The 27405-nt window shown below is 37.3% G+C and overlaps 1 protein-coding gene across 1 annotated transcript in view; it reads right to left on the minus strand.

Moving 5' to 3' along the window:
* Positions 1 to 5437: 5437 nt before the first annotated feature.
* The window catches only part of ANAPC10 (anaphase promoting complex subunit 10), a 112517-nt gene continuing 90549 nt past the window's right edge, over positions 5438 to 27405 (minus strand). The window contains 1 exon segment of the mRNA XM_043970906.1: positions 5438 to 5799. Coding sequence (XP_043826841.1) covers positions 5569 to 5799 — 231 coding nt within the window. The 3' untranslated portion in view covers positions 5438 to 5568.

Consider the following 27405-nt stretch of genomic DNA (forward strand, 5'->3'; position numbering starts at 1 on the left):
ACCATAGGAGATGGGGGCAGACCGAAAGTACTGTAGATAAGACAGGAAAAATGTCACCTCAATAAATTATTGTGGACGAATGCTCTATATTCAGAAGGTTATTAGTCCAAGAGCTTGCCTTAATCTGAATCCTTATTGAGTAAGAAGTGCCTAAAGTTCTGACAGACAGTACACTGAATGACGCCAAGCATTGGCAGATGCATCTAGCTACATGGTGTGATGATGCCAGATGCTCTGCAGGTGTGACTTTGAAGATCCTAACCTGTCACTATTGGTGATTCCTGTGAGAAGCAAGCTTGTGCCTCCATAGTTGATCACTGACAGCCCAATTTTTCTGCTGTTTATCTCACCAGTGCCACATCATGAGCATCAATGAAAATGCTTATAGATATTTCAAGCACGTGTCAGTATGACATTTTTTAAGCCTTCCTAAATGCATAAACAAAAGCATTGCTGAAATGTGGAAACTTGGTGTGGGTAGCATGCTTCCCCCTGCCCCACCTCACATTTGCAGTTGATTTTTTAAAATGTATCTTAAAGGGACATAAAATAAAAACCTAAGTATTATAATAGGGCAGATAATCTAATAATTATGTCTCCATTAAAATGACAAATTTATATTTGCTGTTTGTTAAATTTTTAAAAAACGATGCGACACCTCGTTTTTTCCAAGGATCTATGATTTTGCCATTGGATCTGACTACTCCCTACAATATATACACAAAATGGTAAACACAAGGTAGTGTGAGAAGTGAGAGAAGGCACACTTTGTAGAAGAGGTGGTACCTGGGTGGAGGCTTTGAAGATGGCATCCTAAGAAATGGAAATGAGGACAGGCCACATTCTGGACAGTTTCCCAATGCATGTAGATGAAAGATAAAATGTTGAATGCAGTGACCAGCTAGTCGTCCAGTTTGGATAGATCATAAAGCAGGGGAAGACTAATAATATGGCTAGAAGGTAGTTGAGGAGCCGTATAATCCAGAGTTCTTCAATGCCAGACTCAGGGGGTTGTATTTAATCTTAGAAGCAACAGGCTGCTGAGGAGAGTGGTCCTGAGGACAACCTTCTATAAAATAAGGGGGTTGGACTAAATGGTTTCTGCAGTCTCTTCCAGCTCCAGATGTATGATTGGCTAAATTTATGATTTTATGTACATGTACCTTAGGAAGTTCATTCATTCATTCATTCATTCATTCATTCATTCATTCATTCATAGCTGGGCAAAGGATTGTTTGGAGATGGAAGTTACTAGAAGCAGGGAGGTGTGTTTGGAAGTCAGAATCAAGGTGTAAGAGATGTCATGGAAAGAAAAGCTCTCTATCCACTGCACCACCTAGCTGTTCTGGAAAAGCGATGCAACAACACAAAAAGAGAAGGGAGCCAAGAATGATGCCCAGGTTTACAGCCTGAGTTGCTGGAAGAACAGTAGAGATCCTTAACTGAAATATGAAAGTTTAGAGGAGAGGCAGGTTTAGGGGAAAAGAGGGTGAATTCCATTTTGTATGTGATGAATTTAAAGTGCCAATGGGGCACCAAGGTAGAGATACTCATCTCCTACCTCATAAGGCAGAGTTTTCTCTCTAGAGAATCCTGAGCTGAGAATGTCTATGCAGGGATCAAATTGGCTACTGGGGAAATTCTTTCTTGAGTTAGTCTTCCTGGAACTCTAAGAATTTATAATCATAGATGCACAGAAGCTCAGAGGTGGAAGGGACTTCAAGGGCCCTCTGGTCCCACCTGGACCTGAACAAAAACTACTTCTAGACCTTGCTATCTTGGAGACCTCCCCAGGCAGGCCATTTAGCACTTAATCAGCAAGTCAAACTTGTAAGTTCTTCCTGGCAACAAACCTATGTCTGCTTCTTGGTCGCTTTCCCTTCTGTCCTTGCTGTCTTTTGAGGAAAGAAACAACATACCTTCATAGGATGCTTTAAAGTTTTCAAAGCATCCTACACAGATTGTCTCATTTGAGTCTCACAACTTTGTAGGGCATATGGACACCACAAAGCATCATTATCCCCACTTTAGAGATGAGGAAACCGAGTCTTGACTAGCCCATCATAATAAAGGTATTGCATCAGAAATGAGATCTGAATTCAGGTCTCCCTGAGGCCACTCTACCTCTCAAAAAGCACAAATTTTCCCCATAATAGTCTCTGATATATTTAAAGAGAGCTATCATATACCCTCTAAGTTATCTTTTCTCAGGAGTCATATAGGTTTTCTAAGATATTAAAGCAAAAAAAAAAAAAAAGACCGCTAGAGATAGTGGAGGGAAAAATAGACATAAGGGAAGTACAGGATGGTCTAAAGTCTCTAGAAGGAATCTTTGGACCCTCAATCCCCAGCCACAGGTTTATAGAACAGTTCCGTGACAACCACCCTGTGTTAGTGCAAGAATTGTCCCCATTTTTCAGATGAGGAAATCGAGGCCTAGAACTGAAATGATTTGTATATGGTCATATGTCTCATAAGCAGCACAGCTGGCACGCTAACCCAAGTTAGCTGACATTAAATCCAGTGACTCTTATACTACACTACATAATACATACTTAAACTCATGCTTATAAAGAACTTTAGAATTACCAAGCTTGTAAAAGGAGTTAAGATCAAGGTTACGCCCTGTATTTTCACTGAAAGCTAGAGCTATCCCTATGTGCTTGATTTTTTAAAAACTTCATGACTACCCCCTTTTGTTGTTTTAAAGGCCTCTATGGTTTCCCTATTACTAACCATCAAAACACTTTATAGAAAATCTCAGGAAAGGTTATGTGCTTATTTCAGAGATAGCAGATATGGGAGAAGCTGGAAGCCAGTATCTCCGTTTGCTTAAAACCTGGGCAAATGGATCCCAGGAGTAAGGAAAGACTAGTAAAACTTAAGGGAACAGGTGGATAAGGTGAAAGGTGGGATACAGAGCGTTGGTCTCTTATGAGGGATTTGATTCTAGCAAGTGGTTCCCACAGCATCACAAAGACTAGCCAGTGCTTTCTGATATTTACTAACCCTTTAAGATGAATGATCTCCAACATCAATTTCCAGGCAGTAGGATGTCAGTGTTTATAAGCATTACTGGGAGGTAATATGGGTCTGGTCAGTTCTATGGATTTTGATTTGATTGGGAAATCAGCAGGGATATATCTTGTCCTTTAGCTAGTGGAATGAAGGCAGTCACTCAAAATTTCAGGGCCCTTTGTTGGTTCTGATTTTCATATCATTCAGGCCACTGTCTGGTAAGTGCAGGAGCTCAGTCTGGTATGGTCTAGAGTGTGCTGGATTTCTTGACCAATAACCAGCTCTAAATTTATTGTCCTCTGGCTCCGGGAAACTACCTAGACAATTTCCTGGCTTCATACTCATTCGGAGAAAGATTTCTGTTCTTGTACCTTTGCCCATACCACTCTGTGGATCAAGCCCTCCTGACTGATCCCTCTCTTCCCCTGCCCTGCCCTAATCATAAATTTAAGCATCGCCTTGGATACAGAGCATGTGTAATGAAACCATGCTTAACTCAGGTTGCACTGACATTAAAAGGCTAATAATGACATTACCCCCACAGTCAAATAAGAGAGATGCAGAGTATATGTAGAGAGAGCAGTCCAGCAAGACCCAGCAGGTGGTAGAAGGAAAGAGAAGCTATAGTTGTTAAACCAACAAGGGAACAAAAGAAAAAGTGGAAAAAATCAGTCACTTGAGCTCAAGGGATAAACAAATGAATTCTTGGGTACTAACTGTTTTTGCTTATGGCCATCTATTACTACCAATTTCTGCCCACCACAATTATTCACTAGATACCTGCATATTATTTGACTGCTCAGAATGTCCTTTTCTTCAATTATGGCAGACACAAATGAGGAGAAGAATGTAACCCATTTATTTTTTATCCTGTCACCTTAGGACTACTCCCCAAACAGGGCTTTAGCGAAATCAACAAACCCCAATTCTCTGGCTAAGGTTTTTCCCTAACAGGGAGAACCCTCTCTAAAACTATTTCAAAGTTCTCCCCTACAAGTAATTCAAACTCTCTTGAGGTGTGATTAGAATGCTCATCACGAAATCTTAGGGCTACTGCTGATGGGTATGGGGAGGGTGAAGGGGAGAAGACACCTGACAAAGGTACAGGCCAGACCAACATGCAAGTGAAACCTTTTCAGTTTTAGGAATGCAACAACTCGAATACCACTGGAGTCACTTCATTCAGCTACCATTTGCTCACTACTTCCTTTCATGTGTCTTGTTCAGGGCATCCTCAGGTGGGTACTAAAATGTTGCTGGGTAATTCTTGTGAACTTAATAGAAGACTAAAATGAATCACACAGGAGTTTATGTCTGATTTCTTTGCTGTCAGCACAGAGTCTTAATTTTCATGTAACACTGAGAAAAACATGAAGAGAGATGGCAAAATTCATTTGACTACATTTTAAGATGACAATTAGACAACTCGCCTACTTAACACAAGCTAAGAAAGTACCACCTATGGGCAGTCCAGTTTTCCCATGGTCGTTTCAGTACTTAAGGGTTAAGGGTGGCTGTAGAATGACTCTGCTTCATTATCTTTTAATGTCCCAATCCCTAACCATTTTTTATATTTGTGGGCTTACCTTTGGATCAAGTGCCAAAGAAGCAGGTAGTAGTGAGGCAAGTAAGTTAAGTTTTATTTTTCTTTTTAAATTTATATTTCTACTTTATGATATTATAGAGGATCATTCTAGGAAGTAAAGGAATGTGTTTTGCATACTCCTTGTAATGCCAGTCACATGTGTAACACTTTCATTATATACCAGGCTATAGTTACAGGACCATATGGAATACAAATTTAATAAGAGGACCATATGGAATAGTTTCATAAATGTTCACTTCCTTTTGCTAAATTATTACTACAGTTCCAATTATGTAGAAGGGTGAAACCCACTTAAACCAGTTAAAATAATAACCTTTTCCGCAAAAGTAAAACATGCTTTTTACCACAATGGAGTCCCTTTAAAAAACTTATAACAGCTAAAAGATCGATCTTATTAAAAGAATAAACTTCCTTTGGGCAGGAAAAAAAGGTAATAGCTATGACCTATTAAAGACCATACCTATTAACAGAACACATTTTTGGATTCTATCCCAAACTTGTAGTAAAGTCAATGAAATACCCTTATGTATATAACCACTGTATGAAGTAATCACCTGGGAAGTTATGGGTTTGTTTTTTTTTTAAAGAAAAAACAAGCAAACAAAAATTCCTTCAAAGCCTTTTCTTCAATTATGTTTCTAACAGAAGGCAAATGTGGTTTTTTGTATACATTTTTTACAATGTAAGATGTTTGAAAAGAAAAGTTCACAGAAATCCAAAATGAAGTTATTTGACATGAGAAAAGAAAATGCAACCCAAAATGTATTTAAATTATTTATTAAAGTGAAACAACAAAAACATTTAGACATGCAAGATTATACAATATAATTAACAATTTTTAATCTCTACCCTTTTCCCCACTGGAAGATACCTTAAACAGTATCAATAAGAAGGAAAAATGAAGACTTCACATTATTAGCTTCCTATTTCATTTTTTAAAAGGTTCACCTTATTGAACGGTACATCATGAAATCAATCGTTGTGCATCTAGGAAATTTACCAATAGAGCTCTCTTCCACAGGAGTATATACTTTAATCTGTCGCATGTGAGTGTCTCTTCCATTCTGATGATTGGCTAGAACAGCAATTTGTATCATGAATGTGCGAATTGGCTTCTTATGGGAATCAGTTAAAGGAACGTGAATCCAACCACTAGGTTCCACTAATTCAAGTTGCTGACAAGAAAAAAGGAGAAAAATTATAGATAATGCATTCTTTAAATAAATAGGAATATTTTACATTAAGGCATTCTAAAATTCATCAGTGTAATTAACATTATTGTAACTGAAAAATTTAAACTATTCATTATAAATAGAAGATAAAGTGCACGGCCTCAATAATCTCATAAAGATGTTTTTCTCAACATTAATATTGTAAAAAAACCAAAAAACAACCCTCAAACCTGCAATGTCTTTATTTTGACTTTTGAGTGGAGAGAAAAGGTTATATCATTTGACAAGTTTTCTCATATTCCAAATGCCTTGTCTTCTTATCCATCCAAAAGCAGACTGAATGTTAAAAAACAAAACAGAGAAAAACCCTGATGGCAATGGAAAAGGGATAACAAGCACTGTATGCTTTTCAAATTATATTGAGAAAGATGCACTATGAATTATTTTTATAAGGTCTCACATTTACATAATACTTTTCTTACCAACCACTTTCACATTTATGATCCCATTCTCCATTTATTGTCAAAACAATTCAGACACCTAGAGCAAACATTAATATCCCCATTTTACAAATGAAAAACTAAGGCAAAAAGAGATTAATTGATTTGTTAAGAGGTCAATCATACCTTGACCAGAAAGCCATGCCTTCTGACTCTGAGCTCAATGACGTTTTTAATATACTATACCATATACAGACATGAGCAACAGGTGTTGAATATAAAGAGACCGAAATCTGTGGAACAGTGACTTTATTCAGTTCAATAAATCTTTATTAAGAGACTCTATGCTTTATAAGAGATTGGGTTTTTTTGTTGTTGTTTTTGAATAGTGGATCACTCATTTTAAATGAGGTCATACATTATGTAACTAGTACCTAGGAGTAAATAAGAACCCTTGAAAGAAGCACTAACCCTGTCAGATCATTAATACTATCATTTTGCAAATTACAGTAAACATGCATTCAGTAGAACTCTTTTGGGGAGGGGGGGGCAATGAGGGTTAAGTGACTTGCCCACAGTCACACAGCTAGTTAGTGTCAAGTGTCTGAGGCCAAATTTGAACTCAGGTCCTCCTGAATCCAGGGCCGGTGCTTTATCCACTGTGCCACCTAGCTGCCCCCTTCAGTAGTACTCTTGAGGCCTAAAAACCTACATAGCTGGGGCAGCTAGGTGGCACAGTGGATAGAACACCAGCCCTGGAGTCAGGAGTATCTGAGTTCAAATCCGGCCTCAGACACTTAACACTTACTAGCTGTGTGACCCTGGGCAAGTCACTTAACCCCAATTGCCTCACTAAAAAAACAAAACAAACAAAAAAACCCCAAACTTACATAGCTGCCAAAATATCTAGCTTCCTACAAGGAGGATTTTCTATATAAGGCCTTCTATACCTAGCCCTTACCTATCTTTATAACCTTATGTGATGTTACCCACCTCCACACACTCCGTATTCAAGCCATTGATGCTCCTCCTACAGAGGATTACACCTCCCACCTTTATGGCTCTGTACTACCAGGTAAGACCCTCTCGCCTTCATTAGTCAGAACCTTTCATTTCCTTTGAGGCTCAACTATGTATATGAAGCTTCTCCTTCCTTGATTGGCCCAGATGCTGGTGCTTTCCCCTCCCAAGTTACTGTATCTGTTTTATATACACCTCTGTATGTACATGCCTCCCTTGCTAGATTTTAAGTTCCTTTAAGGCATGTATTATTTTCCCTTTTGTCTTTGTATCCCATGTCTAGTACAGTGCTTAGCACCGAGAGGTGCTTAATAAATGCTTACTGATTGATTGTGCTTCCTAAAATTCAAGAGTAAATGACCACTATATTGCAAAAACAAAACAAAACACCCCCCCCCAAAAAAAAAACAGAACACTGTAAAAGATACCTTTAGACCTAAAGGAGGGATAGTTCCTATCAAATGATGGCCTAATCACACTACATATGAGTTTTGTTATAAAGCATCTTATAGTAGTGGTAACAAAGATTTTAATGGGAAGAAGAACAATAACAGTTACCTGACATCTAAGAGAAATGCCACAGCAACACAACTGTCATTCTAATCTTATATGAGAGAGATAATTCCCTTTTGGTAATGAGTCCTTAAAGCCAGATATAAGCCTTATAATCAAGCACACAGAACACAGGATCATTTTGTCCATCAGTTCATGGGTATCTGGGGGGTGCATTTGGCTCAGTTTATTCCCCTTTATGGGTAAGAATAAGTGACATGTACATCTGTGCCAATCAATGGGGTACTTTATAGCACTAGTATTAGGGGGCATTACTAAGCCTATATTCTAAATTAATGTAACTATTTCACGGAATGCAAGATGTATGTCCAAATCTATTTAATGACAAGTTGTAATATAAATAGAAATATTAATTGGTCAAAAATGTATTGAAGTGGCTACTATGTGCTAGGCACTAGGGGTTCAAATACAAAAGTGAGATAGCAGCTTAACAGAGGATGAATTGGATTATATGAATATTTTAGAAGAAATGAAGCAAGAATTTAAAAATGAAATAAAAGCTCTGGAAGATAGAAGTAGAAGAATAAAACAGCTTAGAAGACAAAGTGCAAAAACAGAGCTAAAAAATGGAATCTCTGAAAATGAGACCTAACAGAAATATATGACTCAGCAATGAAACATCAATAAATATTAGAAGAAAATTAAAAGATTGAAAAAAATAGAAGAAAAGGGAAGATATCTAATATAAAAAATAACTGACCTAGAAAACAAATTAGAGGAAGACAATTTAAGAATCACTGGATTTCCTGGAAAAACCTAATAAAAAAATAAAGCCTGCACACTATTTCAAGAAATAATAAACAAAAAACATTCCAGATCTATTAGAGGCAAAGGGGAAAGTTAAGATAGAAAAAATCCACTGATTACCTCCTGAAAGAAACCCTAAAAGCCCCAAATACCACAGCCATGAAAAAGAAAAAAAATTCAAATATTCAGAAACAAATTCAAGCACTAAAGAACCACAGTTAGTATCATACAAAACCCGGCACTTGCAAGTCGATAAAGGAGATAATGGAAAACGTTATTCCAAATGGCAAAAGATAAGAGTTTACAACTAAGAATAATTTGTCCTACAAAACTAAGGGTAATCCTATAGGGAAAAAATTGGATCTTTAATGGAATAGAGAGCTTTCAAGCATTTCCTTTTTCCCCAAGCATTTCTGATGCAAAGACCAGAGCTGAGCAAGAACTCTGAAATACGAACACAAGGCTCAAGAAAAAATCAGAAATATATACTTATTTAAGTAATTAGAAAGAGGGTAGAATGATGACACAGTGCTAAAATATTAACTGTAGAAGAAATAGTTGTCCCTTCAAAACCTTAATGTCAAAAGTACAAAAAGAAGGAAGAAGGGGCTTAAACTTGTTATTTCTCACAACTCATTTCTAAGAAGAATGTACCAATGTGGAAAAAGAGTTGCAGGGGAGCAGACATCAGAAAAACCTTACACTTATCTGAAATGGACAAAGGAGGATTGAACACACAGGTACTGTTTGTAGAAATGCATCCTTTTGGGGGGACAAGGCAATGAGGGTTAAGTGACTTGCCCAGGGTCACACAACTAAGTAAGTGTCAAGTGTCTGAGGCTGGATTTGAACTCAGGTCCTCCTGAATCCAGGGCTGGTGCTTTATCCACTGTGCCACCTAGCTGCCTTTTTTTTTTTTTCATTTTCTACAAGGAAATAAGTGAGGATAGGGGAGAGAGCCAGAGGGAGGCTAATACCAGGAGGGATAGGGTATAAGCAAACAAATTGATCCTGAAAGGAGAATTAAAAGGGGAAAGCAAAGAATGAAATCTAAATGGGTGATCACTAATTAGGAAATTGCTGAACTAATTTTGGCATTACGAATTTTAATGGAAAATTATCATACATGACATTTCCCACCATGCTGGTAGCAGAGAAAGGAGAATAGGTAGCCTGAGCGAACAGAGTTGGGTCCCACACCCCTCAACTATGACCTTGTGCCACTTCTTGCTGTTATATACCCTTATGTGCTTTTGGGAGAGTGCTGAACAAGTACTTGCCTAGGTGTGGTAGGGGGCTGGGGGTCAGCTCTAGCCGCAGCAGCACTAGCATTAATCACCACCCTTTGCCACCCTCTGGCTGTAGCAGAGTAAATTTACTAATGTCAGCAAGCCATCTAATTTCTCCAAAATCACAACTTGGCGGGGAAGGGCTAACAGAGATCAAGGGAAGACATCCTTTGGGTCTTTTGACTCAGGAGCATCAAACAGTAGAAGCAGGAATTTGGAATTTTCTCAGAACAGATTCTCTGCACTGAATTCTAACCAAGGTGACAGGTGAAAGATCATGAGGACAAACTGACTAAAGGGATAGTAAAATACGTTGAATTTTGAAAATCTTTAGGGCAGTGGATATTCTCTGTTTATTCACCAAAGAAGAGCTCTATGTTTTTATGAATGGTTTTATGGATATTTCACAGAAGTTGAGACTTGAATATTCTAGTAACATATAAATAATAACTTACAAAGTTATGTAAACTCCATTCAGGATTTAGTAAAATTATAAAGGAATGGGTTACTTGAGTTGAAGAATTTAACTACAGCAAGCAAAGGCACACTGATTTCTAAACTGGAGAATGTAGTCAAGTGGTTCCTACATTTGGATTTTGTAGTCGGAAAACCTCAACAATTAGTTCAACATGTTTTGAAGCTAATACTAACATCAGTAGAAGTATTCACAATTTTAGTTTTAAACTAATATTGATTTGGTATTTGCAGTTTTAGCAGCATGTCTGTCTGTGGGTCTCCAGTGATTCAGAGTTTTCCAACGATGTTAACTATATCTTCTATAAGACACATGATGATCTCTGCTGCTCCCAATTCCTTTGAATTTGGGAAACCAGAAATCAGCTTTTTCTAGCTCAGTGGTTTCTGGCTTGGGACCAGCTATGTTTTCAGAATTTCCCACTTCTTTTGCATTAGCCTCAGTGGGTACCATGGCCATTCCCCAGCACTGGAGGTGACAAGGATGCAAGTGGAGGTATCTTTGGTACATCTAGCTTAAGTTTAGGTGATGTGATTTTTGAACTGTCCATCAGTGCCTCTGAGTGTTTCCAATGCCACCTCCCTCCTCTTGTTCTCCAGTAGCAGTAATATAGCAGAAAACTTATTCATATCCCCAAATCAACAGCATAGGAACCGAAACAATTCATGGCAAAGAGACTCAGGCTAGTAGAGGTTCTTCTAGTTACCACCAGTAGAATGACTTTTAAATACAGAAAGAATGACTTGTAAATTGTCTTTTGAACTTTGCTCACATGATAACCAAGAGATCTGTGTTTGCATATTATTTTTTTGACACTGAAATGTTTTTTTTCCTTGGTGTTAAGGGCTAAAATTCTAGCTAGTCTAAAATATCTAATGAGTGGTCACCAATAAATTATAAGCTTTAGCAAGAGTTAGGCTTTTAAGCATTTATTAAGGAGAATAAGAATTTGGTAAAGAGAGAGAGAAAGGCCTAGATTCCTATCTATTAAAGGGAGAGCACATTTCTAGCTCCCTTCTCCGCCAGAGTCCAGAGGAAAGAGTGCGAGCGTGAGCGCCGGTCTCTTCCTTCTTCTTCCCACTAGTCCGCGTCACTTCCTGACGCCAAAGAAAAGACTCCTGGTCTTGCCCTCAAAGACCTTCGTTTCATGGGCGGAACTCTTCTACAGTAAGTCTCCAGCAGGTGGCGTCATTCCAATCGTTACAGTTGTTATATTTTCATGTCCTATCCAAGGCAGCTTGAATAAACTAAACCACAGCAAATAACCTTTATGGCTAGAGGCTTCTCTTAATGTATTGCATATACAGTGGGTAAACTTGTCCTGTTCCCTCAACATACATAGCTTCACTTTTTGCCCCTTTATCTCTTGACACCATAACTTTTTAAAGTATTTGCTATTTTCTAGAACCAAAATTTAAAATAATACAAAAAGTTCAGTGGATAAGATTGCAAGGTTATAAAATGAATATAACGAATATATATCTCTATCTATCTATCTCCAGTAGTAAAGAAGATTGTGTTAAAAAGAAATATGAAAATTTCCTAGAAAATTATAGGATTTTTTTCCTTCTCAGAAATTTGGATCCCTTTTCACTTCTATGCCATTCCCAAAACAAAAATCAATGGACTGCCAATTGAATTATTTTCAGCATTAAAGATACCTAATATCTTGATGCCAGAGAATTGTATAATTCTGATAATTCTTCCCAGTGTCTTACGAGGAGGAATATCCCTAATAGGTGAATAGTGAGAGAAATGGAAGTTGTGTGTGACCTGCCACATGAACTCATGTAGTACATACACACACACACAGATCCAGGCTTTAACTTCAAAGTTTGTTTAGATTTCTGACAACAGTTAAGTCTCTTTTTTTTGTTCTCTGCCTAAGGGGAGTAAGCAATCATGCCATTTATCTCGTATGAATAAGACAAAGAACTACAATTATTTCTCAATGAAATGCATTAAAAGTTCTATAGGTTATGTGTCTTCTGTGCCTGCTTTTTCAAACCTCAAGAGTTCCACAGCCAGTACTTTGAGATGGCATTGTTGCATAGGGTATTGTATGTATTGAGCTTTTTTTTAATGAAAAAATGTTTAAAAGGATTGTGCCAGAATTATGACAGAAGTAATTTCAGAGAATCATGGAAAGCATGAACTATTTACAGACTGAAGTGAGCAGAACCAGAACAATTTATACAAGTATAGGAAGAATGAAAGACTTAAGAACACTATTCAACACAATGACCAACCATAGCTCCAGAGGACTTATAATGTCACATGTTATCTACCTCATGAAAGAGAGATAAGTGATGGACTCAAGGTGTGGGAAAGGATACATATATTTTTGGACATAGACTCTGTGGATTTGTTTTGCTTAAATATCCTTATTTATTGCAAGGCTTTCTTTTTCCATTTTAAGTTGGAGGGAGGTTAGGAGGTAAGGCTCAGTAGTAGTTTAAAATCTCATTACAGAGAAGCATTACTCTGAGCCAGGCACTGTGCTAAGTAATGGGAATTCAAATACAAGTATAAAGACAGTCCTTGCCCTCAAGGAGCTTAAATTCTAATGGCAGAGGTCTATGTATGTGTGTATATATGAAACATTATCTATACACACACACACACACACACACACACACACACACACAGAGATATGCACATATAAAGAAGGAATACAGAGACAGCTAGGTGGCACAGTGAATAGAGCACCAGCCCTGGATTCAGAAGGACCTGAGTTCAAATCCGGTCTCAGACACTTAACACTTACTAGCTGTGTGACCCTGGGCAAGTCACTTAACCCCTATTGCCCTGCAAAAACAAATAAACAAACAAACAAAAAAAGAAGGAATACAAGGTAGGTGGGGGGTAGCGAGTATCCTAGCAGTTGGGGGGACCTGGAAAGGTTTTATGAAGAAAGGGGCACTTGGGCTGAGTCATGAATGAAACTAAGAAGAAATGTGAGGAGGGAATGCTTCCCAGGCAAAGGGGACAGCCAGTGCAAATGCATGGAAACAGGGAAGATGGAACATTTTATGTGTCAATGTGGACTGTGGATTAGACTAGTATGGGTCAAAGAATAAGAGGAATGGAAAAGGAGAAAGGAATGAGGTTGTAAAGGCCATTCAATGTCAAAAAGAAGACTTTCTATACTCAAGTCCTCTAATAAGAAGTCACTGGAATTTACTGATTAGGGGACTGACATGGTCACAACTCAAAGTTACAAAAATTATTTTGGCAGCTGTGCTCAGGATAGGATTGGAATGGGGAGAAACTCAAGGCAAGGAGACAAAATTGGAGACCTACAACAGTATTCCAGGCAAGAGGTGATAAGAACCTCAACTGGGATGGTGGCTTTGTGAGTGAAGAAGCAGACTCCTGTAAGATATTGTGGCTATAAAAAGGATCAAACTTTGTAGTAGCAAAGAACTAGAAACAAAGTAGATGCCCATCAACCATGGAATAGCTAAGCAAACTGGGCTACATAAATGTATTGGAATATTGTCTTACTCTAAAAACCAAAGAATAAATATAGAAAACCGAGAAAAGATCTATGTGAACTGATACAAAGTGAAGTAAGCCTAAACAGGAAAACAACATATAGAATGATTAAAACAACATAAATGGAGAAAAAAATAGCAAAACATCTAAACCGAAGGCCATGAAATTATAATCACTAAGTTTTGCCCCAAAGTAAATATCTGAGAAGTACCTTCCCCACTCTCTACTTCTCGGCAGATGTAGGGGAATAAGCATAAAATGTAAGAAATTTGAGATGCTCTTTAGTTTTACAGATTTATCTTTCTTCTTTTTTATCCTTTGTTCAAAGGTATGGCTATCTGGGATAGAAGAGAAGGGAATATTGAGAAATGTTAGTTACATGTAAATAAATATCAAAATTTTTTTGAAAAATGAATATTAATATTGCAGCTGTGCCAAGGATAGATTAAAGATGGGAGAGTCTAGATATATTATCCTTCTCCCCCCCCCCTTAACATCTTTCTACCTTGAGGGTTGGTGAAGTATTTACATAAAAAGATGTAGGCTTTGTAAAAATATTACAAATATGTCATTTAGAAAATTCTGATTTCTAAAAAAGCTTAAACAAAATATTTTGAAACACTCCTTGTACCTTGACAAACTGAACTGTAAAATAAGCTAGGTCACTCTAATTTGCTTTATGAGACTGGCAAATAATAGCAATGTATAAACATCATAAATGAAAGTGTAATACTTGAATGCGTGTAATTTGGCAAAAAGTCTATATTTTTAGTGAGTGAATTTTCATTTGACAGCCAACTGTTTATCAAAGAATGGTGAAAAACTAAAAACATTTTCCTGATTATCAAAACAGCAATGAACTAAAACTTTCCTTTTCTGCTTTTCTGAAAGCGACAGCACCAAAGGAAAACAAAAACAGAGAACTTTTGTTTTTAACAGTGCTGACTTTTTTATTATTGATTGAAAGTGGAATAAACTGTTTCAAAAGGTAGAGAATACCCCATCTCTGGAATCTATTCAGAGATGGAAATGACCACTTGTCAGGGATATTTTAGAGCCCTTTTGCTTAAAGTAGGGAGTTGGGCTACGAAATATTGGGTGTCCCTTCCATCTCTAAGATTCTATGATTACATAGCCTTACCTCCAAATGAATTTTCTTAGGCTTCTAGGACCATCTGTTGAAAATGAAAATTCTCTATGAAAAGTTTTCTTGTTTGAAACAGTAACCCCCTGGGCCCAGCAAAAGGAACTGAAAGGTTTCTGTTCTTTTAAGATTGATATAAGACATTCCAAAGGTCTGCATTTCCACTCTTTAAAAAGCCTGGTAGAGGGGCAGCTAGGTGGCACAGTGGACAGAGCCCCAGCCCTGGAGTCAGGAGGACCTGAGCTCAAATCCAGCCTCGGACACCCGACACCCACTAGCCATGTGACTCTGGGCAAGTCACCCAACCCCAATTGCCTTGCGCAAAAGAAAAAAAGCCTGGTAGAGTAAGGTGAATTCAGGTCTTAATTTAATTCTTTCAGCAAGAACTTAATGGGTAACTATTATGTGCTCAAGGTTGCTAGGACTGAGACGTAAAAGTAAATGCGAGATACAGTGCCTGGCCTTAAAAGCATAGATAACTGAAAAGTTAAACAGGGCACTTGAGATTGTCATATAAATGACATCTTGGGTCTTCTGGAATTCCAATTGCTCACCACCTTGGTCAGAGTTCTTAAGTCTTTCTTTTACAGTGTCGTGCTCATATTAATCATTTCCCAGTTCTGCTCATTTCATTCTGAATCAGTTCACAGAAGCCTTTCCAGTTTTCTCTAATTCCACCCTTTTCATCATTTCATAGAGAGTAATAATGTTCCATTATATTTATGTATCACAGTTCAGCCATTCCCCAATTGATTGGCTCTCACCTTCCCCACCCCCAACCCCACCCCAGTTCCTTGCTACAAGAAGAAGTGTTCACTTTAGCATTTAAAGCTCTTCCCAGTCTATCTCCTGACCATCTTTCTAGACATTTCATATTACTCCCTTTCGTGCCAACTCAAGTAAAAACAGTGAACTTTGATGTAGTTTGAATCTCAAAGTATATACACAACAATAGCATTTATTCTTAGCTACAAGACAGCAAACTTTTCAAACCTATACCTATTCATTTGTATCACAGTCCCCAAAAGAACCATTTTAGTTAATAGTCTGCAATTTAGAGGTTTATTTGCTCTATTTTGCAAGAAATTACCAGTCATTTTGAGCAAATGTACAAACTTCAAAAAGTTATATTCTTCTAGGTAATGCATTCGCATGTTTCTTCAAGATATTGCAACAAATCCTTCCTAGCAACTAAACTCCATGAGTTTAATGTATTAATTGACTTAGCTCTGTGCACCACAAAATACTCTTTGATCAGGTAAGTAAAATTAAATTAATAAATAGATGATCAGTATCTATAAATTCATTTCTTCAAAGGGTGATGCTAAAAAGTAGAAGCGTTGTTTTCTGATTCCATGCCCACTCCTGTTTTCAGGTCCCCATTTCTGGGAGATACAAATGATGACTAAGGCTCTATTCTATATGCAAAATCAGCTCTGTCCATAACCTACTGGCCATTTAATGTTTGATGTTGCTTTTCACCTATCTTTGAAACAATTTTTTGTAAAAGTGGAAGAAAGGGGCAGCTAGGTGGCACAGTGGATAAAGCACTGGCCCTGGATTCAGGAGGACCTGAGTTCAAATCCGGCCTCAGACACTTAACACTTACTAGCTGTGTGACCCTGGGCAAGTCACTTAACCCCAATTGCCCCACCAACCCCCCCCCAAAAAAAAAGTGGAAGAAAAGTCACTTTCAAGTGTAACCCACTTAGACAAGAGCAGTGAGTTGATTCCAGACCAGTCACTGAAGTCAGAGGCTTGCATATACTTAAAAAAAAAACAAAAAGAAAAAAAACCCTGATAAATTGTTTCAACATAGGAGACAGACAGAAACCAAAAATTATTCTCCCTGAAAACTGAAGCAAAATAACACAAAGCAACAACTGCAACTCATTGTGTGTAGGACTGACAATACTTTTGTATTTTTGTTTATATTGAAAGAAATGAAGGCTATATGTTTTCATCCTTTGATAAGGCTACAGGCATTTAATGTTGGCAGGGAAACATTACAATAGAAAGATACTATAAAAGAGATGACAACATGAGATGAATCTTCTGTTCATTTGACAAGAATTTATCAAGCTCCTATGTACATAGCACCATGGTAAGAAAATTCCTTATACATGTGTGTATACACATACACATATGTATATGTTGCTTTTATGTTACTATTATTAGCTACATATTACTCTTTAAAACCACTTTACTGTTAATTTAAGTCTGGAGTCTAAATCTTCTGCAAGATTTCCATATGGCACTGTTACATACACACTGGATGATTTCAAGCCACACCTTTTATATGACCACTAAACAAAACTGTTTCTTTAAGATAATAAGGAAATTAGTACACCATATAAGTTCAACTGAAATCAGATGAAATGGCTATTAAAGTACGTACGATTGTTTAAAAGATAATTTAAGGGGGCGGCTAGGTGGCGCAGTGGATAAAGCACCGGCCCTGGATTCAGGAGTACCTGAGTTCAAATCCGGCCTCAGACACTTGACATTTACTAGCTGTGTGACCCTGGGCAAGTCACTTAACCCCCATTGCCCTGCAAGAAAAAAAAAAAAAGATAACTTAAGAATGAGGCAGTATGGCATGGTGAATAGAATAATTGGCTTCAAAGAAAGGAAGACCTGGGTTCAAGTCTTTCCTGACACTACCTGTGTCTCACTGAACCTCAGTTTCTTTGTGTCAAATAAAAGGGTTGAGTGTGATGGCCTCTGAAGTCTGTTACAGCTTTAGATCTATGACCTTATGATATAAACTCGTGTAGCTGTAGGCAGACTGTTTCTTGATGAGGGTCCCCAGGCAACTATTTACAACCATAGACTGCCTAGCTGATGCAGACGTACTTTGGTTGAGGAAATTTCCCAGTTGGGAGCTCCTTACACCACTTAAATCACAGTTACTTCAAGAAAACCTTCCTGCAATTTCTTGTAGCAATTGCCAGGTCTTGTAGTGCTATCATACCCCACTCCACTTGTATAAACGATCTGTGTGAATGTCCTGTAGGAATAGCAAAATCAGTTGTGTCCCAAACAGAAACCCTCATCTTTCACTCCAAGTCCTCCTTCCTTTTGCACTTCCCTATTACTGCCAACCAGGCTTACCACCTTGGCATCAGTCTAGCTTCCTTATTCAACCCACAATGCCAACAGACTGACAAACTGTATTGTTTCTACCTTCATGACATCTCCTGTATATGTCACCTCTCCACTCATATAGCCACCAACCTAGTTCAGACCCTCATCACCTTCTGCCTAGACCGGTGGTTCTAGAGGGCTCTTTCAGTAGGGTTCAGGGGGTCAGAATTATTTTCATGTTAAGTTATTCTAATGTCTGCTATAGTGATTAGCAATAGATGTAGCTCCCATAAGCAAAAGCTCTTAGGAGGTGGGGTTCCTAATAATTTTTAAGAGTGTAAAAAGGCCCTGAGAACAAAAAGTTTGAAAACTGCTGGCCCAGACTACTGTGATAGCCTTCTTATTGGTCTCCCTGCTCCAAATCTCTCTTCTCTGTCAGTTGCTAGAGTGATATTTCCAAAACATCTATCTGACCATGTCACACATAACTCCCACCACCACACCCCTTGCCTCTAAAAGAATTCTAGTGGTTCCCTAGTACATCTAGGACCAAATATAAAATCCTTATTTGGCATTTAAAGCCCTTCATGACTTGGCTTATCCTAACTTTCCAGCCTTCTTACATTTATTCACCTCCAAAGACTCCACACTCCAGCTCAACTGGCCTTACATCTTCATCTCCCATTTCAGTGTCTTTGTACTGGCTCTCATCCCATGCTTGGAATGTTTTCCCTCCTTCCCTCTGTCTCTTAGTTTCCCAGGCTTTCTTCAAGGTATCTCAAGTCCCATTTTCACAAGATGCTCTTCTTAATTCCCCCCAGCTGCTCTTTGAAATTGTCTTTCATTACTTCTGAACAGACCGCAAGTCTTAGTTAGTTTTAAGCTTTAATAACTTCAAAAATATAAACACTAACTTACAAAAAACAAAGATATAAAAGGTAAATTATTAAAAATTTTAAATATTAATGCCTCTTATTAAAACTCAACATAACCAGGGCAGCTAGGTGGCGCAGTGGATAGAGCACTGGCCCTGGATTCAGGTGGACCTGAATTCAAATCCAACCTCAGACACTTAACACTTACTAGCTGTGTGACCCTGGGCAAGTCACTTAACCCCAATTGCCACACACACACACACAAACTCAACATAACCACCATCATGCTATACATCATTCTAGGTGATTTTTTGACCTTGGTAAAAACACTTTCATCAGTTGCTGCTTGGTGACTATAAAGACTATATTTGTAATCCTAGCCTTAAGATCATCCAAAGAATAAGATTTCATTGTGAGCCCTCAAAAAAGTCTACTGGAGATAGATCAGGTTGCCAAAGTGGCCAAGCAAGAGGAGATCTTCTATTAGTCTGAGAAAATGTCATAAGGAAACTGTTGCACTCGCAATATATAGACAGTGTGCCCCATCTTGTTAAAATTAAGAATTTATTTTTCAAAATTCATAAAAGTAAATGAGTGTTGGGGCAGCTAGGTGGTGCAGTGGATAGAGCACCAGCTCTGGAGTCAGGAGGACCTGAATTCAAATCCGGCCTCAGACACTTATCACTTACTAGCTGTGTGACCCTGGGCAAGTCAACCCCAATTGCCTCATCAAAAAAAAAAAAAAAAAAGTAAATGAGTGTAAAAGAAAGTTAAATAGAAACTTTCAAATTACGTATTTGTATATTTGTAGTCTTTATGCTTGTGGAATTATAAAAGCATAGAACTACACTAAGACTTTCAGCACACCCTGTATGCATTTCATGTTTGTAGTGAGATATTTACAGGGCATTGCTCCCATTAGAATGAGAGCTCCTTTGCATCTATCAGTCAATCAGTAAGTTGATAAAACTATATTAAGCACCTATTACGTACCAGGGACTGTGCTAAATGCTGATGATACAAAGAAAGGCAAAAGACTGTCCCCCTGACTTCAAGAATGTCACAATCTAGTGAGTGAGACAACGTGCAAATAACTATCCACATATATGCTACATACAGGATAAATAGGAAATAATCAATAGAGGGAAGGCACTAGAATTAAGAGGGATTAGGAAAGGTTTCCTGTCGAAGGTGGGATTTTAGTTTGGACTTCAGGGAAGCCAGGAGGTGAAGAAGAGCATTATATACATGAGTGATAGCCAATAAAAATGCCTGGAGTTGGGAATACAATGTGCTTGGCATATAGTATGCACTTTAAAAATGCCTGTTGACTAACAGTCAATCAACTTGTTCAATGTACAATCAATTTGTGCACTATTTCTTTGTCACCATATTTCCGGCTGGGTCCATGTAGCCCACGGAGTCTTTTGGTTCCACTCTTGGATCTCAGTTTCTTAGGCTTTATCCAGAAGATAACCAGGAATAGTTAAAATGATTTCAGGAATGTACTTGTGACTTCATCAGTGAATGAACTCTAGATGAGGAGCACCAATGCAGGTCAGCACCTGCCTTGCAACTTACAGTCTTAGAGAATACTGTTACTATTATGTTTGTTGTTATTGCTATTCTCATTTTCTTAAAATGGAGTTTAGCTAATAAATGGTGCTGGGGCAAGTTGCTATCTTGCTATCATTCATAAATAACTGGTTTTTGAACTGAACAAAAGTACTGGATTACAAGTTCATCTTTTATAGGCTTCCAATGGCATCTACAGAATGATTTTAGAAGTAGATAGAACCATGGGGATGATGGGTACTTCGTTCTATTCCCATAAGATTCTGATTTCTTTTGCAAGGTCTCTACAATTTGAAACTCATTCCATGTCACTTGGAAATTACGAGCATTTGGCATGGTGACATCTATTTAAAACATTCTTACATTCTTATGGATCATTGCTATGCCCGAGGAGTTATGAGCAATAAGTCTTGTCTGTTATAATGATCTTGTTATAGTAGAATTGATTCGCTGAATTCTCAGGGATATCTTGAGGTCCATATTTATAGTTTAGGGATCTGTAGCCTGTTAATTCATGAAAGACAGCAAACTACCAATGTACTATTCCATTCAGCAGGTCTTATCTTGTTAGGTATTCAATAGGTGCTAAACTTTTATAACTTTCAGGGTGGGCTGCATAGTTTATAACTATTCCTTTCATAATCAATTGAACACCAGGCTCCTTAAGGATAATACTTCTATAATTTCCGGTAGATATGATGTGGTTGTGAATAATTCTTATAAATTCCTCCTCTTCCATAAACAAAATCCCTGTGGCTTGACTATTTGACCAATGCTTTTTTGTCAATATTGTTGGTTAAATTCCTGATTTTCATACTGCCTGCCACATTTTATCTTCTCTTAAAATTACCTTAATCCCTCAGGTGTTAATAGAAAATAAAGGTAATAAAAACAACTGATAGAAAAATAATTTTCTTAAATATTCAAGATCATAAAATTTTTTTTCATTTCTTACACTTCTGATATCTTCACAAATATTTTCCATACAAAAATATTTAAATGGTAGGGGAAGTAATCTGAAATATGCTTTGATCAAAGCATTATAAAATCAGTGATTTACAAAGGATGTGATTAGATGAAAAAAGCACCTGAAATAGGACTATTGATGCAAATGAAAGATATGAAACAACTGGGAAAGATGAAGGTAACCACTTAGTAGCTTGGGAAAAGGCGAAGAAGGGAAAATAAGAAAAATACATATGTATATAAGCCTAAATGTATAGATGGGGTGGAAGAATGTTTAAAAGTCCAAACTGATTAAGGCAGAGGAGTCATGTTGGGAAAAAGAAATTAATTCCAATAATTACTCTTTCCCTTTGCATTGACAGTATGTCTCTATAAAGTCATATTCTACAGCACTGGTTCTTTCTATAAAAATCTCAGACAAGAGTTTAACATGGCAAGGATTTCATTTGGTATTTTCAAATTAGAATGAAGTAAACCATTTGTTCAGGAGATGGGATGAATCCCAGAAAGCTACACTGAAGACAATCATGCCAAAAGGCCAAAAAAGGGGCTGCTCAGCATTATTCTTCTGGCTTGGTTGGTTAGTTAGCTTGGATTTGATTTTCAAAATTCAGTAGGGAGCAATAAGGACCATGTCAGAAAAGAAAAATCAATGTGCTGTAGAGAAATACTGGAAGGACGGGGAAAAAAAAACACGCCCAAAGCTCTTTTCATTGTCATTGGAATTATGGTAAAACCATACTAGTAACCAAGAGAAAAACAAAAGCACAGTATTAAAGAAAAATATAAATTTCATATTCTTAAAAATAAAAATCTACTTACTCAAAATACTATTATATTGTATAGACAAATATACAAAGGGGCAATAAATAGTAAAATGAGATAGGTTGATAAAAATTATCATTTACAATAGATTTATAGTTTATCAAAGATGTAACAAATATATACTTTGTAATGTTTTTCATTAAATAAGAACTGAATCCTGTTTGTTAAACACAAATTATAAATGAGAACAGAGAAACAGAATTTTAAAGCTGAAATGTACCTTAAGAGATCCTCTAGTTTAAGTTCATAAGATCACAAATTTGGAGCTGGCAGGAATCTGAGAAAGCCATTATGTTCAAGCCTCTCATTTTACAGTTAAAGAAAATAAGGAAGAGCAAAGCTAAGTGTCAAACCAGGGTTACACAGATAGTTAAGTGTCTAAAGTAGGATCTGAACCCAGGTCTTCCTGACTCCCAGTCCAGTGCTCTATCTATTATGTGATGATGCTTGACTGCTTTTCATTGTTTTAGGGAAAAGACTAAGTCGACCAAACTTTCTATTTAATTTAATAAACACTGTGGATTTTTTCCTAGTTTCTTACCATAACTTCATCCTTGCTAACTTTCCCTAACATGTCATTACTGATGACTACTGATGCTTCCATCTTGTATGGATAATTCCACATTCTGAATTGTTTAGATGTGTAAATTAATAGATGTGTTCCTATAGATCAATTTTCAATACGAAAAGTTTTTTAAATGAACTGGGAATCCCCTTTGTTAGTAAAAGTAAAATCAATAAGCATGTGTGGCAGTCATTCTGCTAAAAAGCACTGGAGAGATGAAAAAAGGCAACAAAACCAATCCTTCCACTCACTGAGCTCACATGCTAGTGGTGGAGAACATGCAAACAACTAGGTAGAAATAAAGGCAGGATAAACTGAAGGTAATCTTAGATGGAAGGCACTAACATTAGAGAAGGGATCAGAAAAGAAATCTGACTGTAAAACCTCTTGAGAACTGAATGATTAAGCTGGCAAAGAAAGAATTCCTTAGTTTAATCTTCGTGCAAATTCAGATTTTCATATTCTATATTACTTAAAATGAACTGTACCCATTTTGTTTAGAATAGTGATGCCTATTGTTTTTTGGAGCAATGACAACTGATTGTTTGAAAACCTGAAATAATGTTTGGGGAGATGAAGATGAGAAGCACAAAAGGCATAAAGATATCTCTGCACTGGCTAGTTTTCCTCAAAGTTCAGTTCAAGCATCACATCTACATGAAGCCTTTCCTGATCCCCCCACCCCCCACCCCCCACCCCCAGCTGCTAGTGCTTCCCCTACCATCCTTACCTTTTATATTTTTGTATATGCTGATATTCGTGTATGTTGTCTCCCTCAACAGAATATAAGGTCCTTGAGGGTAGGGACTACTTCATTTTAGTCTTTGTAGCTCCAGAGCCTTGTGTAGATAAATTGATTTTTTAAAAAACAATTAAAGTGAAATTATTTCTATTTGTACAATTTTTAAAGAATAATTTGGTAATAACTTTAAAGCAAGGCCCTTAACCCTTTTTCTGTCATAGACAACTTTGGGTTTTCTTTCTTTCTTTTTTTAAATCATAAAAGTATTTTATTATTTTCCAGTTACATATAAAGATAGTTTTCAACATTGGAGGGAGGGGCAGGGCAATGAGGCTTAAGTGTCTTGCCCAAGGTCAAACAACTGGTAAGTGTCAAGTGTCTGAGGCCAGATTTGAACTCAGGTCTTCCTGAATCCAGGGCAGGGGCTTTATCCACTCCACCACCTAGCTGCTCCAGTTTTCAACATTTTTCATAAGATTTTGAATTTCAAACTTTTCTCCCTCCCTCCTCCCCAAGACAGAAAGCAATCTGATATAGGTTATATATGTACAATCACATTAAACACATTTCCACATTAGTCATGTTACGAAAGAAGAATCAGAACAGGGGCAGCTAGGTGGCACAGTGGATAGAGCACTGGCCCTGGATTGAAATCCAACCTCAGACACTTAAAAATTACTAGCTGTGTGACCCTGGGCAAGTCACTTAACCCCAATTGCCTCACCAAACAAACAAAAGAAGAATCAGAACAAAAAGGGAAAATCTCAAAAAAAAGAAACAAACAAAAAAAGAAACAGTATGGTTCAATCTGCATTCAGCTTCCACAGTTCTTTTCTTCTGGCTGTGGAGAACATTTTCCATAATGAGTCTTTTAGAATTGTCTTCAATCATTGTATTGCTGAGAAGAGTTAAGTCTATCACAGTTGATCATCACACAGTATTGCTGTTACTGTGTAAAATGTTCTCCTGGCTCTGCTCACTTCACTCAGCATCAGTCCACTTAAGTCTTTTCAGGTTTTTCTGAAATCTGCGTGCTCATCATTTCTTACAGCACAATAGTATTCCATTACATTCATATACCACAACTTGTTCAGCCATTCCCCAATTGATGGGCATCCCCTCGATTTCCAATTCTTTGCCGTCACAAAGAAAGGTGATATAAATATTTTTGTACTGTCATGGACAACTTTGGAAATGTTGTGAAACCTTCTCACAATAGTGTTTTTAAACGCATAAAGTAAAATATGTAGGATTACAAAGGAAACCACTTAAGCTGAAATACATTATCAAAATACTAAAAGTTCTAAGTCCAAGACCTCCCCACCCTCCTGCAATCTGTCCATAGAACCTTAAGTGGTCAGTGAGTGGCTGGAAAAAGGAAGTATAGGTAGATATGGTCTAAAATTTTATAGGAAGACGTGGCCTGAGAAGAATGGGAAGGTCTTAAGAATAAAACCCTGATGATATACAAACAAAAGAATTTAATAACATCCAACTGATTTAGATTTTAAAGAGACATCTATAAAAGATAAAAGTTAAGGACAGGTAATTGAGCAGATATAAAAGAGATAAATAGTTCTTTAAGAATACTGCCACCAATCAATCAATAAGCATTTAAAAGCACCTAATATATTTCCAGGTACTGATGATACAAAGACAAAAATGAAACAAACCCTTTCCTAAAAGAAATTATATTGTGCTGTGTGTGACAACAAGTACATAAATAAGCATATATAAAATTAATAAAAATAAAAACAAGCTGAATTTATGCAGATGGCACTAGCAGCTGGAGGGATCAGAAAAAGGCACATAAAGAAGATGTTGGATGCTTCAATATAGTTTTGAAAGAAACAATGGGGGCAGCTAGGTGGCGCAGTGGATAGAGCACTGGCCCTGGATTCGGGAGGATCTGAGTTCAAATCCAGCCTCAGACACTTAACACTTACTAGCTGTGTGACCCTGGGCAAGTCACTTAACCCCAATTGCCTCACCAAAAAAATAAACTAAAAAAAAAAAAAAAGAAACTGAATCCTAAGGGGCCTAGGGGTGAATTAAGGGTATATTCCATGCATGGATGATAGCTAAGGAAAGGCATGGATAAAGAATATATAGAGTATCATGTATGAGGGAGCAAGAAGACCAGACTGACTGAACCATAGAATGCAAGAAGGGAAGTAATGAAAGATAACGTTAGAAAGTTAGATTGAACCTAAGTTGTGAAGCTTATATTTGACCTTAGAAGCAGTAGGCAGCCATTGGATTCATTCTTCAGGGAAATGACATGGTCAGACTTGTAGTTGAGGGAAAACACTGTAGTAGCTCCATGGAGGATGTTCTAGAAATGAGAGAAACTTGTAGTTCAGGAAGGGAAATTGGAAGGCTGTTGCAAAACAGTCTAGGTGAGAAGTGATCAAAGTATGAACAAAGGTGGTAGCTATGAGAGTGGAGAGAGAAGAGAACGTATGTGGGAGAGCCTGTAGAGGTACCATAGACAAGATCTGACAACTGACTGAATATACAGGGTAAAAGGATATGAATGAAATAGCTAGGAAATGTGATGGATAGAAAGCTAGACAGGAAGTCGAGGAAGTCAGGAAAAAAAAGTTTGAATATTCTCAGATGCTTACCAGATATGTGACTCAGGGCAACTCCCCAAACTCCCAACCTCGGTTTCCTTATCTGTAAAATGGGGATAATAATAGCATCTAGCTCACAGAATTATTGTGAGGATGAAATAACCAGGGCAAAACACCCAGACCACAGATGATCCTGAAGTTCCGCTCTGAGCCAGTTAAGCCTTCTGAATGGCTGATAATGCTGAGTTTAACAGCATTCTTTTGGCACTCCAACCACAGGCTAAACCAAAAGCCTGCCACTCAGACTCAAACCCATATCAAGAACTTGCAGAGTTCAAACCAAGAGGGTAGTGATCAGACTTTGCCCCAATCAAAACACCCTGGGGGCATTGAAATTTTGCCAGTCTACAGCCTGAGATATTCCTAGGAGCCTGGAATAAAAGAGCATTTAATATGTCTAAGGAAACAACAGCAAAACCCTAAAAAATACAAATTAAGGCTACATATTCTCTCCTAGAATTGTGCAGAGACTAGTTTAATCATAAATTCTCAAGTCAAAAAGTTAGAAGGTTAGAAGAATGGGTAAACAAAAAAAAGAATCTCCATTACAGAGACTGGGACACAAGATACATACTCAGAGGAAAAGAATGACTGATATCAAAATAATTATAAGCAGAGCTTCAAAGAAAAATAAAGTTTGGGCAAAAATTCAATTAGAATTCCTGAAAGAGATAAAGCAAATTTTTTTAAAAGTTGAAAATGTTTTTATAAATACAAGTGCAGGAGAGGAAGAAATTGTAAAAGAAATGAGAGTCATGAAAGAAAGAATTGCAATGGGAATGGACAGTTTGTCACAAGAGGTATAAAACTTTACCTAAGTAAAAAAAACCAAAAAACAAAAACCCAACTTCCTGAAAATTTGAATAGGCCAAATAGAAGTTAATGACTTCATAGGACCACAAGAAATATTAAAACAAAGTCAAAAGAAGTAGGAAGGGAATAAGCATTTTTTATGTATGAGGTATTTTATTTTTTTTCCATTACATGTAAAGATAGTTCTCAACTTTTGTTTATACATGCTTTACAATTTCAGATTTTTCTCCCTCCCACCCCTCCCTCCCCCCTCCCCTAGACAGCAGGTAATCTGATATAGGTTATATCTATATATCTCTATACATATACATATAGATATAGATATAGATATATACACAC

This window comes from Dromiciops gliroides, chromosome 6 (genome assembly GCF_019393635.1).
Source record: "Dromiciops gliroides isolate mDroGli1 chromosome 6, mDroGli1.pri, whole genome shotgun sequence".
Classification (NCBI taxonomy): domain Eukaryota; kingdom Metazoa; phylum Chordata; class Mammalia; order Microbiotheria; family Microbiotheriidae; genus Dromiciops; species Dromiciops gliroides.